This window comes from Branchiostoma lanceolatum, chromosome 1 (assembly GCF_035083965.1).
Source record: "Branchiostoma lanceolatum isolate klBraLanc5 chromosome 1, klBraLanc5.hap2, whole genome shotgun sequence".
Lineage (NCBI taxonomy): Eukaryota > Metazoa > Chordata > Leptocardii > Amphioxiformes > Branchiostomatidae > Branchiostoma > Branchiostoma lanceolatum.
This window is the reverse complement of record NC_089722.1, coordinates 11,602,362-11,615,011: the sequence shown is the minus strand read 5'-3', so window position 1 is coordinate 11,615,011 and position 12,650 is coordinate 11,602,362. Positions and strand designations below refer to the sequence as shown.

General features: G+C 40.5%; 1 protein-coding gene across 4 annotated transcripts in view; it reads left to right on the top strand.

Annotated features, from left to right (window-relative positions):
* The window catches only part of LOC136434365 (uncharacterized), a 41,129-nt gene that overhangs the window by 6,570 nt on the left and 21,909 nt on the right, over positions 1-12,650 (top strand). For 3 of the 4 annotated variants that reach the window (XM_066427160.1, XM_066427168.1, XM_066427151.1), the window contains exons 2-3: positions 2,623-2,723; positions 5,286-5,457. In XM_066427160.1, coding sequence (XP_066283257.1) covers positions 2,623-2,723; positions 5,286-5,457 — 273 coding nt within the window. Of the gene's footprint in view, positions 1-2,622; positions 2,724-5,285; positions 5,458-11,624; positions 11,665-12,650 lie in introns of those variants that run through there. The other variant, XM_066427175.1, reaches the window with a different exon arrangement.

Here is a 12,650-nt window from a genome sequence, read left to right as displayed (position 1 = left end):
GGCTATAATGGAACGGACCGTTGACGAGGATCTAAGACATCCTTGCATGAAATACCGATAAAACCGGCTTTTTTTAACACTTATCTGTCGTAACTCATAACCAAGGAGAATAAAATAATGTAATTTGTATTTGGAAAGTTACTAGATATTTGGAGTCTCAATGTTGAATATATGCATATGGAAAGTCAAAAATCTCTCACCTACATACCAGTACATCACAGTAATATACTAGTCGCAATAACTAGTAATAGGGAAGCATATATTGCTATATATAAGCATTCTATTAGTACCATGTAAAACTTACAATGAGCCCAAGTTTAACTGTATGGGGCTCAGAGCCTCTAACATGGTTCCATTGAAACTTGAAGTGACTAGAAACTTGAAGTGACTAGACATTTGATGCAGCCAGTGGTATAAGTTAATCATAAATGATTAATCGATCGATCTCAACTTATTACTAATATGCCCTTTCAATTAATCATGATCTATACATCTATCAATAGCTTAATAAAGTCTAGAATTTTTTCCTGTTGGAGTATTATAAAGGCATGTGCTCATTTGATACTTCTTTGCAATTTGAATTTACAATCTGTCATAGTGAATACGCTTTCATTTACTTTGAGTGAAGTCTGAAATTACTTTAACCCATAGAATGACTGCTATATTGTGAGCTTGATAGTCATGTTTCCCCGCGAAAAATAGGAGGCCGACATTGTTACTATTAGTTGCGATCAAAGTACAATAACGGTTTTTATAGGACCATAAATTAGTTGAACCTCACAAGAGGCAATAAGAGGAATTCCAGCTAGATTAATGTGATAAGGCTGAACACCTGAGTTTGCCTGTTGGGTGCCACATTCCAACGTACCTGGATAAGCAGGTGAGAAATAATCTATGTGTTTTTTTTGTCCTATTGGTTTTTCAACAATGTATCAAGTCAATATCAACTAAGGTGGTCTAGTGTTCGAGGACAGCCACACCTCGAGAACGTTATTCTATAGAAAGACCTATACCACAGTCTACACTTAAAAGAGCAGGGGTCCATCGCGGTGTGAGTGGATCAAACCTAGGGTATAGAACTATAACACATGTACACCAGATGACTACTGGTTACATAATATTGAATTACTACTTGTCATACCTAAGCGTTGTATATCTAAATCTCAGCTTTGTTTGAGACTATAAAATCACAATTCAAACAGACTATCTATTGAGATGATCAATTGGCATTATTCAGGAATTTACCAGGAAGAATTGTTGAATGTATGAAAATGTTGGTGCTAGTTTTTAAAGGTTTAAAGTTTCAATGCAACTTTTCTTTCCTTTTTTACTGTCAATATGAGAAGTTATTTTGAAATCGTGAGGTGTATTAAATGCATTCAGCCAACGTTGAGTTCACACTGCTGTGAGACCTCAGGAAGACAGCCAAAGCTGCGTAGTTCCTGTTAAGAGCTTGTCCCACATTTTGTTTAGGTCAACGGTAGAAATGGTTTTGTTTCCACGATTTCGTCAAGTGCAGTCAGACTTTTCCCTCTTTTACTAACAGTAACATGCTCAGCAGTCCTCTACATAAATTTTGCTACCTTCCATCATAAGATTTTTTAATAAAATGACCTATGAGTCTATGACAGACAAAAGAGGCATAGATACTAATTACTAGACACTAGTGTAAGGGAGACTATAAGAAAAGAGAAAAACAATCTTTTCCAGAAGTGATGTTATTTTGAGGAAGTAAGAAAAAAAAAGAGTAGAACTGGACTGCAGAAATTCAGGACAGGTGTTATGCAGTGGTTTGTACATCATGTATGTACCTCTCTGGTATGCAAACTCAGTGCATATAGTACATGTTATTCTCTTGAAAATGTTTAAATTACAGTAGATCGTGTTCCTCACTAGGTAGGTAATGGTTTACCCCCAGAATTATAATTATAAGAGACGCTAAGATTATTTTCTGGAGTACTTTATTTACGAAATACATTGTTTAGCATACCAACCAACCTTCAACTTGCTGGAACAAACGTAGTCTCGCAGTTGATTTAATATTGTCTTTGAGGACGGCACGTTTACCTAACATATATCCCTGGGCATACAACTACAAGTGATATAACTCACTGTCATCAGGGTGTCAACGAGGCATGCTGTGGTCAACTGTGTTAAATTAGACCCACAAATGACATGTTGTCACACAATAACACCTCTGTCACCTGTACCAGACACCTGTATTAGCTTGAAGTAGGGTATAATCTTTAGCAGCAGTGTGGAACAGGATCCGGCAATTTGTTTGTTTTTAGTAAGACTGGCAGATTTCACTGTTTGTAAGTCAATTCTGTTATGGCTTTCATGATTCTGAAATACTCATAAGAGCTCTTCAGGTTTTTTACATGTAGATCTATTCAATTTTGCTCAGGTCTAAAATATTCCCAAATCTTGTCTGTTTGTTGTTTTTGGCTGAAACACAAAATTGCTTGTTTTTTTTTGCTTGGAACAGGGTACAATGTATGTACTGAATTTCTGACAATTTAGACATGGTATTCTCTTCAAAGACAGAGTTTGTATAGTCAGATTCTATAATAATCAGATCTATGTCCAGTTGTATTTCTAACATGTTTTGTGTTTGTGCAGGTGATGAGATGGAGAAACCAGGTGTTGCTGTGAGGCTCCTGTGGAACAGGACGGTCACCACGCTGGCAACTGAGGTGTTCCTGCTGTCAGACTTTAGCAAGGTGAGAACAGGTGTTGTACAGGGTATACAGTTATTTAATATCAGGTGTATTTGCAGCCAGTGCCACTGGCAGGTACCCAATGTGTAGGGTAATGAGGCTGTTTAACGTGTTCGAGGCACCTCCTCGAGCACGGGACCCCCGTTTTACGTCCCTCCCGGAAGACGATTTCGTGGAAAGCTTCGTGAGGCTACAGCAATCCGGACGTCCTTGGTTGGTCCCCCATCCAAGCACTGTCCGGACCGCGCGTTGCTTAACTTCCGAGATCGAGGGATCGGGTGTATCCAACGCGCCACAGTGGTGCTGCAGGTATAGTATTTGTTTATGACAGGTGAAATACAGGTGTACGGAAGGTGTAGCACAGGTGTAGTATTCTTGTGTGACGTAAAGTACATGTGTATGGAAGGTGTGCTACAGGTGTAGTATTCGTGTGTGATGTATAACGTAGTACAGGTATATGACAGGTGTAGTATGGGTGTATAACGTATAGCACAGGTTTAACACAGGTGTGTGATGTATAGTACAGGTGTGCTACAGGTGTTACAGGTGGATATCAGGTGTGTGAGTGTGACAGGTACAATACAGGTGTGTAATAGTGATAGTGCAGCTGAGACAGGTGCGGTACATGCCTTTATGTTTGACAGGTGTCATGCTGGTGTATGATAAGTGTAGGTCTTTCTGCAACTGAAGCTGAATTTATCTCTGGTGTTTTATTTCCATAAAAAAATCTATTTGCTGTCCAGCAGAAATTTAGAAAAGGTTGTTTTGTCTACAGCATGTTATTAATATTATGATTATATAGTGCAGTGCAGAGTATTTTGTTCTATGGTGGAAAGGATATACGGCTATAGAATTACAGGATGTAGAGCTGTTCAATTGTGCACTGGAGTTCAAAGTGCTCTTGGGCCATAGAAACTTGATATACTTTTTTACAAATGACATTATGGGCCATGATTTTGGACTTGTAAAAAAGATATCTTGCTCCTTCTACACAAATGGGCCAAAAGTCCCTTGCCTTGGCCTGAGAAAGACATCACTAGATTTAAGGACTGATTTGGGAACCATTGATTTTATGTATAATTAAGGGTTAATGACCAGCCCAGAGGTGTATATGGTGTCATAACGCCTGGTCATGTGCTATAACCACCGAATAAAACCACCGAGTGAGCGAAGCGAACGAGGTGGTTTTATGAGGTGGTTATAGCACATGACCAGGCGTTATGACACCATATACACCGAGGAACAGGCGGGTCATTAACGTTATTATCACATAGCCTATCCAAACTGACCCATATAAGAGAGACAAATTTCTGTATAATACATAGATTCTTTATTTCATACTATACATGTAAAATCAATCCATTGTACATATGATCTTCATATAATCCAATGTAAACAAGCGGTGACTTGTCTTCGAGCCCACACGGTTATAAATTGACAGGTTGTTAGACGCTCAGGTGTGGTAAGAATCGTACATGTTTACCTCCCCTTTGCCGCCAGTTGTAGTTTCCCCGGATAATTATTACTCAAGCCGGAAAAAAAATCCCACAGAAGCGTACACATATCGAGCCGAGATCATTGTAGGTACAAACCTGTAAGAATTTGGGCGATTTTGACCGTAATTCTTTCGATGCCAACACATCGGTTTCGGGAAGTTACGTGTTCGTGACTTGGGCCATGGGGAGGGGGGCGTTTGTTTTGAACAAGACTTTGCCAGTAACATTTTTAATTTTCGTCAGGTAAAACCCCTCAGAAACGTGAACATACCGGTCTGGGGTCCTCTTGGGTAGAAACGTAGGAGGTTTCATGGGTGATTTCTTTGTCTGCCATGATTTGCTACTTCGGGAAATACAATGTGATGAGTGGGGAGGGGACTCTGTGTGCCCGCTGCTTCTTGTTGGTCACACTCGTCAGCTTCCTTGCCCCTAGCTCAACTGCTGAAGCATGTTCCTGGGCGTCTTCCCCAACTTCCCATGACCCGAAAACTGACTCTAAGTCGGCGTCTGACAGTTCCTCGACGAAAAACTGTGGTACTCTAATGGCGGACGTTCGAACGCGTTCTGCGAACGATCGTCTGGGCCGGTTCCACTTTGACGGCGGGGGTGTGAAAAATATTGTTTTTAGTCCTTCCGTTTGAATTTTACTTGAATTGAATTTTTTTCCTTTTTTCATGAATTCTTCATGTATTCTTAGGACATTTGGGGGAATTTTAAGACAATAAAGATATTTTAAACAAGGTTAAGAAAAAGATTCATCAAAAAGATACCCCCATCTACAAAATGCAACGGTTTTGTTATGGCATGACGTCAATAAGTGGTGTGTTATGGCGTGATAACAGACCACTTATTGTTGGCAATGGAGGCTTCTGATTGGTCGACACCATCTGGCCATGTGATAATGTAATATAATTATACAAGGATTCTGATTGTTATCCACAACAACATGTTAGAACGCCCTCTAACAGTTCACATGAAAATTGCAGCTTCAATGATGCAAGTTTGGGTTCTGCTACTTTTAAAGAAAATACTACATGGCTATTCCTGTTTTCTGTTTAATCTATTCCAGGACCCCATGCCTCTTCAGTGGAACATTCCAGATGATGTGTTTGAATCCGAGTTAGTGGCGGTTCCAGTTGGACTGCACCAATGCCAGCTGGTTGTAGGGGACGACATCCACCCTGTCAGGAAGTTTGTAGTGGAAGAGGCCACCAGAGAAGTCCCCTTGGAGATCCTCTCAGGTAATGTCAACTAAGTCAGTGCCTGATTTTAACTCAACAAAGAAGTAGCCTGAATAAATCAGTCACACTTCTAGCAGCCCTTCCACTTGTCAGGCCCTAAGAAGGCACAATCAGCCCCTGACAGCATAGAGATGTTGTAGCACAGGCTAAGCAAAGGGGGTATCATAACAAGACACACCGTCCACCTTATCAGTGTCCATTTGTATTTCAATGAATTATTGTATTTGTAGATCAAGTAGAAAGGCAACTTTCATGTTAATTCTACCAAGTACCGCCACATAAAAATCTTAGAATTATCACTATGAGAGTTGACCATACAAGTGTCCTCCTGATGTATTGGAGGTCAAGCTGTTGACCCTTAATGTTTATCTAACTTCAATATCCAAATCAATAGTTCTGCTCTGTGCAGAATAGAGCAGACTGTGGCAATTGATTTTTAGTCTGTTTAAAAGTTGTCAAACATGATAGCTATCCCTGTAGTGCTTTGCAAATCTATCTGAATCAATATAGATTGGAGAGCAAGGTAGTGTATGTTTTGTTCTCTGATTTTTTTGTTCATAGAATTAATTACAAGGGACTAATTGTCGGATTGGCCTGGATGATTCATTTGACAAAATTGAATGTTGTGATTGGCTAGGGATGGGGCACAAAATGGCGTTGGAAATGCCAACAAGATCAAGAAAGGATTCGGTACTATGCATGTAATATGCAAACCTGTAATGATATTTACCGTAAAATCCCTATTTACGTACGCACTTTTAAACTTTTCAAGTTGCAAGCAGGTGCTCCAGGCTGACGCCAAAGTCGGAGTGCGTACGTTAGGAGGGGTTCTTCCTCGGAAAAATCGCATATCAGCATGAGAGTTGGTACATCTTCATGCAAATGAAGTGTGGAATGCTACCACACAATCAATCAGTAATAAAGAATAAATAATACATATATTTAAATTGTTTGATATTTTCTACCCAAAAACATTTTCTCAGTAACCCTTTGAGTCGGTAAATATCATTGGAAGGATGATCATTCATGTCAACCTCTTAACTATCCACCAAAATGCTGGAGAGGGGGTGCCTACGTCAGGAGGGGTTTTCCCCTGAACGTTTCAACTCACTGAGTCAGGCCCGCAATCGTCCTCAAATCAGGGGTGCGTACGTTAGGAGGGGTGCGTACGTAAATAGGAATTTTAGGGTACTTTTGTAGTTAAGTTATGGCCTATACTCAGAAAACTACATTTTACCTTCTCCCTGCTGCCGGCCCCAATAATTGACTAGGCCAAAATTAAAACATGCATAGAAAACCAGCCCTAAAATCAGGTCTGTGTTCCTTTACATTACACCCCCTTTCCACTACAGGCTCAGTAACAACCGCTGAGCTGCCTTTAGTGACCTAACATTTGACGGATCGCTCAGCAAAGCCCATAGATGAAGAGATCATGTTTAAATTGTGCATCATATTTCAATTATGAAATGAAGGATCCTGTAACTCATCTAGTCTGTGATGCAGGATAGGGTGAAGTAGAGGATGTTATGAAGTTTTGTTCGAGTGGGAGCTCGTCCAAAGAAAGAAGAAGGGTCACATGCACAAATCCAATTTTGGTCACTCAAGGCGTGCTCAATGTTTGCCGTCTAGAGGAAAGGGGGTCTAAACTAATGCAAAGTCGGGTAACTTGTTTTGATTGAGGCTTAACAGGTATTTGTCTGGTAAAGCCACCTGCATTCCTTGATATGGTAGGATTAATGTGCTGAAAGGGCCAACTGTAAACTTTGGGTCTCTTCTTTTGAATTTGGACTTGGGCTTGAAACAGAGCCAAGTCTGTTCTCAACTAGATCAAAGCCAGGGAGCAAGTACATGTACATATGTGTAAGATCTGACGACTTGTGTGTTTTAATTGTTGGGCTAAATTAAAGCATGTCGTTGGAAAACATCTTGAAATTATATTAAGGTGTGGAAAATGTACAGGTAAGATAACTTGGAGATACATTAGCCACCCCTGCCAAGGTAGCATGGTTTCTTCCACGTGGTTTAGATGTTTATGATCTGCAATAGGAAGCTTCTAGGGGCCCGGAATTAGATTACTTCTTCAAAAGGACAAGGTTCTAAGTTATACAGCATTTTTCTCTGCCGACCGAGAAGCAGAGAATTGCCTTTTCCTGGCCTTGTATGACCCGTTGTGCACCAATAACAATGTTCAGGTTCAGTAATCATTTGTCATGGGAAAAACAGTCCAGGGAAGGTTCCTTCAACCTGACCAGAGGTAAGGCGGTGAATATTGTGTTCTACCCAGTATGTACAATGTACATGTAGAGTTGCTCCTGGAATCATATACCAACTTCAACTGATTAGTGGGTATGATTTCAGCAGCATTTATAGATAGGTTTCTGAGCTTGTTTGTTGATAACTATGATATTTATTTTTAGATTCTGTCAGTGTATATATAACATGTATACTGGGATGTCCATAACCCAAGGCACTCACTTTGAGAAAGATCTGGATCCAGATCGTTGTTCGCCATTGTGACATGGCAAACGGCAAAATATAAATCCTTCTGTAAGACAGTTTTAAAATAGAAAACTAATAAGTGGCTTGGCAGAAATTGATCGTCTTTACTCTCTACATAGAAACAATATAACGACTTTTGTCACCTGAAATTTTTATATGTAATTTTTCTAATTTTTGCACCCAAATCTCCACAATGCAGTCCTGTGAGGCTTACCAGCATTCCAGGTTCTTGGTAGAGTGATCTTCAGACACGTTTGTTAAGGGGGAAAAATCCTTATTGTCAACGAACACTTTGGGTGCAGAAAAAGTTCAAAATCAGTTTTAAATCCAAGGTTATTTCACCCTGGGTTTTGGTCCAGTAATATCAGTTCACGGTTTGGCCGGACTAAATGTTGTTAGTATTGTCTTAAACCTCCTTGATTCTTGTCAGCAGAAAGGTTAATCCAGGATAATATACATGTAGAATGTTTCCCTTGTATTTGGGTGGTCAGGGTTCAAACTTCGGCTGAGTCATACCAAAGACTTGAAAATGGTACAAACTGCTTTCTCTGTTTAGCGCTCAGCACTTATGAGAAAGAGTATGGGTGTTGAAAACACAACTACCAGTGAAGTAACCCCTAGTGTAATGGTCTGTTTGGTCCAAGCACTATAGAAACAGAGATAGACACTGCCTTACACACCAAAAGGTGCAGGAAGGATTCTAACTGTATCTCACTATACTAACTGTACAGTCATACGGGGCTTTCCAGTATTTCAGGTTTTTGGTCCAGTGCTGTTGAGACACATCTGTTCACGGTATGGCAGGACTAAATGTTCTGCCATGAACACCTGGGACATGGTTGACAGGTGCACCTCTACCTGTCAGGTAAACATCGGACAGGTGAGGCAGCTGTCAAGGTGATCATGTAAGGGGAAGGGGGTAGATCTGTCTTTTACAGTACAGCTATTACTCAGATTAGATAGTTTGAAATGATGCATGGAATCATAGATGACACTGGGCTTACATTGTAGGTGAATGTAACAATTGCAACTTGCTCTTTGCAATACAGCCAAATACTACCATGTGCTTTCAAAACCAGTGTGTTCAACTGTGTTGTGACATAGTTTTGGTTTCATGTGCCTTTCTTGGTTTTATATGTCAGCATTTTTAGGTACAAACATGGATCTCTAGAAAGACCTCATCCAACACTGACCTGGACCTACATTTGCTTGGAGATTAGTAAGAATTCAGGCTTAAATCTTTCCATGTGCCCCTGAAGGCCTTTTGTTTCTACTTGTATGTGCACAGTGTATATTAAGTATAATGATTCTTATGAAGACGACGATGCAGAACAGTTGGGCAAACTTGTAGTTCTTTGTAATGAGGCTATACCGTCGTTTTGATTCTCTATATAATATATGGGCTGAATTAATAAATTAGGACCTTTTTTGAGATAAGCCAGTGTTATTTATTACCTATATCTGATGCAGAATAAACTCTAAACTGAGTTGCAGGCTGTTAATCTTGATGATCTATTTGCTTGAAGTTGAGGGACAAACATTCAGTCTGGTACCATGTCAACGTTATAGAATCGGGCCTAAGTAACATAGTCTATTGGGAGTATGAAAAAGTTACCTATCCAAAATCAAATGTTTCCATTTCCAAACACTTAGCAAGTTTTCCTTTCATGAATCAAGTCCATTTCAGTGATTTGTTATGGCCATGCACAGTGAAGTGGCCTTGAAGACAGTGATAAATGCCTTGCCACACCTGTTCCTTCACATGAGTTTCAAATTTTGAGATTTGTAAATCCCCAACCAATCAGAAACCAGCTTTGATAGAGTGTTGACCAATCAGAACGGAGAACCACCCTGTGCTTCTTTGGAGACCTAACTATCCCAGAAATGGCAAATATTGGACGTTTTACGAATAAATATTTGAGTTACCCGATTGCTTCGGGACAAACCTTGTCGGTTAACCTTTGTATTGTGACACTGCCTGTTACACCTTAGGCAGATAGGGCAGAAACAGTGTTTGTTGTGAGTTTTGTGTCAGAAGCTTTCGTCTGAAGTTGGGCTGTGTATGCTGGCATTGTTGTTCAACACTTCAAGTCTCCTAGGGTCGGCGGGTGACTTGTAATTCTCAGCAAAACAGGGCTCAGGTTCGTTACCCGTGTTTGTTTTACACCGCTACCACATTAGAACGTACCACTGCTAGCTGCCCATAGGGGTTGGCTTTCGGTACAATTCGTTGTACCTTTACAAAAGTAAGAAGGGATGATAATTGTTTAAAATGTTGTCATATGTCACTTGACATCTTGTGAAAGTGGTGGAGGGTGTCAGTTACAGATCTGTTGACAGTTTCAGAGCATCCTTCTCTATAGAGGGTGAGCGAACATGTGTCAGTCTCGGCATACCTGTCCATTACCCCAACGGAAACCCACCCACCGTGGCCTGTGAAATGGAGCGTGCGGCACATTTGCGCTCGCACAATCCCGAGTGCTCCACCGATAGCGTAGCCCCCTTTGTCTGCTGGAAATGGAACATGCTTGTTGGGCTCCAATGTAATGGCAGAAAGTGTGGCCGAGTTCTATTCCCTACATGGCATCATGTTTCAAATTGCTGGAGAGAAGTCTATGTTCAGGGCTTGTGGACAACAAGCAAGCATTTGAGCAATGTTTCTCAGTGTTGTGCAGTTTGTTGGCTGCAAGTTTTTGGTTGTTGCTTGCAAAGCAAACTAACCTTCAACTGACCTTCCATTGCTTGTTGAAATGACTTAAAAATTGATAAACTAACTTGACTTTTGTTCCTTAACAGTGATCAGCTTGGTTTAGGCCTTTTTGAAGGACAGAATTCTGTTGTAAATGGAGTTTGTCCACCATTAGTATACTTAGAACTCTTAGGATTCTGTTGTAAAGGGAGTTTATCTACTCTAACACTTAACCGATGAGAACTCTTCTTAGCCATATCATTTTTTTACAGACTCACAATTAATAAAGGTCATCACAAGATTCATTGTAGAATCACGATATTTTCAGTAATTGCATGTTATAACTGATGAAAAATATCATCCAACAAACTTTTTTAGATCTCCAAGATTGTGTACGCTTACTACAGACTGCCTGCAATGGAGTAACCAACACTGTCAGGTGATCTACTCTGGGAGGTAAACTACATGCATGTAGATTACCTCCCAGAGTAGATTACCTGACAGTGTTGCCGTGTAATATCATTAGCCATCCTGCCCCCCTCCCCTATGATTCCAATCTCCATATTTATCCTTGTTCTTACTTCTCTTGTAAGTGTGCTCAAGTGTTCCTAATCCTGTTTTGGGGAGGGGGAACCCAGGATACCTTGCCTGACTAATAGAGCATGCACCTGTTGGTATTCCGCACTCATTCTTTCCACAGTCACAACTTTCACGCATGGCGGATGGCCCTTACAGCGTCCTGTTATGAAACTCTATCCTGCTCTTTATGGGGACAGGATTCTGAATGAGTAACGGAAACAAGGGAGGCTTTTATTGGCAGAGCATGTTTAATTATTATGCAAAGCAGGGTTGCGTTTGAAATGTTGCTTCTTCTGAGCTCATGAGGTTAAAAGGGGGTAAAAAGACGTGAAAGAACAGTTGCAACAGACTGAGAACCCGAAAAACTACAGAAAGACTCTTTGCTGAAATAGCAGCATTCTCTACAAGAAAAAAGATGGTGCGTTTACGGAGTTTTCGAGGTAAGAATTTGAGTCAGCACTTACATGACAATGTATTCTTTTGGCTTCTGTGTGCATTTTGCCTTGTGTTTGGTATGAGAAATTGTAAGGTCGTTTATGCTACCAAAACTGTTTCTGCTGTCGAAATGTTTTTTTTGGGGTATAATATAGTTGTTATCAGGCACAAAGTTACAGAGGGTTTCAGTCTTATAGGCCTTCTTCACTGTCCATTTACGTTGCTTTGGGCACATTTCTAACTCATCAAGTTCCCATTCTGAACTGCTCATCTCTTTTATAAGAGCTGTGGTTGTCCTCAAGTGTTTTGTAGCCTCTTCAACTCAAAGAAGAACCGAAATGTCCAAACAGTCTCTTTCCATCAGAGGCACGTTTTACCATCCTTTTACTACTATCAAACATTTCTAACTCCCTACTCTAAACCATTCATTTATTTTATTAGAGCTGTGGTTGTTGTCAAGTGTTTGTGGCAGTTTTAGCACAAGGAAAAACTGGAGCGTCCGAACAGGCAGCTTCAGGCACGTTTCACCGTCCTTTCACAACACTTTGATCACATTTCAAGTCACTCATCTTTTTTATTAGAGCTGTGGTTGTTGTCAAGTGTTTGTGGCAGTTTCAACACAAGGAAAAACAGGAGCGTCCAAACAGCCTGCTTCAGGCACGTTGCACAATCCTTTCACAATACTTTGATTTTAAAGTCACTCATCTTCTTTATAAGAGCTGTGGTTGTCCTCGAGTGTTTGTAACCTCTTTAACACAAGGAAGAACAGGGGTGTCCAAACAGCCTGTTTTCCTCTGGCTCCTGTGAAGTGACTTGACAGAGATGAATTGTAGGTTTGCCCAGTGCAGGGTCAGGCTTTGTGAGTGGAGCCTGCGCCAAATATTGAACCTACCTGGTGTGGGTTTGTTCTACCTGAGGATCAGTACGGTTATAAGTTTGTACAGACTGTAGGGAGGGTCTTTGACAATTACCTACAGAAGCTTTTTTATTT